The sequence below is a fragment of the Culex quinquefasciatus genome, chromosome 2 (assembly GCF_015732765.1).
Source record: "Culex quinquefasciatus strain JHB chromosome 2, VPISU_Cqui_1.0_pri_paternal, whole genome shotgun sequence".
NCBI classification, from domain to species: domain Eukaryota; kingdom Metazoa; phylum Arthropoda; class Insecta; order Diptera; family Culicidae; genus Culex; species Culex quinquefasciatus.
In genome coordinates this window covers 60,249,684-60,251,806 of record NC_051862.1, presented here as the reverse complement: position 1 = coordinate 60,251,806, position 2,123 = coordinate 60,249,684, and the positions used below count along the sequence as shown (strand labels likewise).

The 2,123-nt window shown below is 39.8% G+C and overlaps 1 protein-coding gene across 1 annotated transcript; it reads right to left on the bottom strand.

Annotated features, from left to right (window-relative positions):
- Positions 1-906: 906 nt before the first annotated feature.
- LOC119766024 lies at positions 907-1,683 on the bottom strand. The gene is made up of 2 exons (XM_038250358.1): positions 1,644-1,683; positions 907-1,518 (listed from the first exon to the last, which is right to left on the bottom strand). Exons 1-2 carry the CDS (start codon positions 1,647-1,649, stop codon positions 907-909), a joined length of 618 nt encoding a protein of 205 aa, XP_038106286.1. The 5' UTR covers positions 1,650-1,683.
- Between the last annotated feature and the right edge of the window lie 440 nt (positions 1,684-2,123).

Sequence of the window (2,123 nt, the reverse complement as noted above, 5' to 3'; positions counted from 1 at the left end):
GGTCTAAAAAGCAAATTCTCTTTATTTCATATTCTGGACCAATTTTTAATTTTTTTAAATATTTTTGTTGAAAAGATTCCAAAATTTCGCAAAAGTTTCACTTTTTAACTTTGAAAATCGGACCAACTATTTCCGAAATATCGTCAGTGTAAAATTAGGTGACACTTAGAGAAATTCGTTTTCATCGATTTGAATTCTTTGGGAAGTTGAATTTCAGAAACTAATTGCCCAATTTTTAAAGTTCCAGAAAGAAGGAAATTTCTTCAGCGTTTCAATAAAAAAAAAGTTTAGGGGTGCTTTTCTATCAAGAAAAGCACCGTTTTCGAAGCTCGAAATGAAAACGGTACATTTCTTGGTACATTCAATCAACAGAAAAAAATTAGTACTTTTCAATTGCAAATTCAATTTTGATTCACAAAATAACCTTCAATATTTTTTTTTTGTTCGGATTTTCGTTATTTGAATGGGTAAAAAGTTGTATTTTTAACTCCCCTAAAACATTTAAAAAAAATGAAAAATACGTATTTTGGGAATTCAACTATAAGTCATAAAAAGTTGAATAAAAAAATGGATTTTCCTCGTATTTAAGTCCTAATCATATCCTACATCTTTGCTGAAGATACCAAATCGATCAGAAAATCCCTTAAGACACAGAATTTCTTATATTTACATAACCATTTTTTTATGACCAGCCCACAAAATTGTATGGAGACATGTATAGAAAAGCTAATGATGATAAATGAGTTTCATCCAAATCAAAAAATAAAAAGAAAAGAGATCCACTCCGGTGTTAAAATGGCGGTGACTTCCCGTTTCACCTTAAAATTATAAAATACTTAAGCAAGGTGATGTGATTTTAAATCAAACAACCGTTTCAATATCCTACAGACTCTTAACTAACTTTATTCAGTGGTGAACCTTCTTCTTGATGTACAACTTCAGCGGCACGTGCTTCTCCACGATGACCGGCTTCTCAACATAAATCGGGTACGGCTTGTCCACGTGCACCGGGTACGGCTTCGGCACCTCGATCACCTTCACGTGGTGATGATGATGGTGGTGATGTTCCTTGGTGTCCTTGCCGTGCTTCTCATCTTCGAGGTCGTCCTTCCACTCCTCCTGGGTGTGTTCCTCCCGGCTGGCTTCCTTCGAGTGGGTCGCAACGGCATGATGCCGCCGGGGTTCCTCGTGGTACGGACGCCACTCGTGACCGGACGACTGTTCCTCTTCCTGGTGCCACTCGTGGACGGGGTGGGACGCCACCCGCAGCTGTTCAGCGGCAGCTCCCGATCCCGAGCCGTGGTAGTGATCCGGAGCGATCATTCGACTCTCGAATCCTGCCCGACTCCAATCTCCCGCCGTTGGCGCTCCGTAGCTCTGAACTCCCGCCATGTGTCCGCTCATTTCCGCCAGCGATTGCCAAAGATCTCGTTTCGCCACTGATTTACCTCCGGCGATGTGCGCGGAGTCAACAGCTGCTCCGGCAACTAAGGCAAATATCACAGAAGATAGGATGGTCTGGAAGGAAGAGAAAGAAGATTATAAGAATTACCAGAAGATACAATTGTGACTGTTTAAAAATAAGAACTTTTTAACACTCGAAGAACACTCGCAGAATGAAGAAATGAGACACTTTCACTCACCTGCATTTTGTATTGCTCCCTGAACTAGAAAGAAATGCACTGGAACAATGACTGCGAGGTACTGATGCTGGTTTCGGCTCGGAAGTCTACTTTTTATAGTAAAAGCAAAATAAAGGCCAAATCACCTGTACACCAAGACGTAATGATCGGCTTTCTGGACGCCATGCTAATTAAATCATTGCGACCAAGTTGTACGCAGTAAAAGGTAGGGGCAATACCGATTGACACTGTCTGTGTACTGTTGGAGCCGGCTTCCGACGGTTTTCTTTCTCCCAATGGAGAGAAGAAATGGCAACAAAAACATTATACTCCAAACTAAATCTGGAGCCTGAGATCTAACAGAAATCACAGTAAAAAATATCGTTAGCATAAAAAACTACAATTGAAAATTCTAAATGTCTTCTCTGTTCATTTCTACTCCAAACATTTTTTCAAATTACATGAAATTCTATTTTTTTCTTTTTACTGTACTTGAGCAAA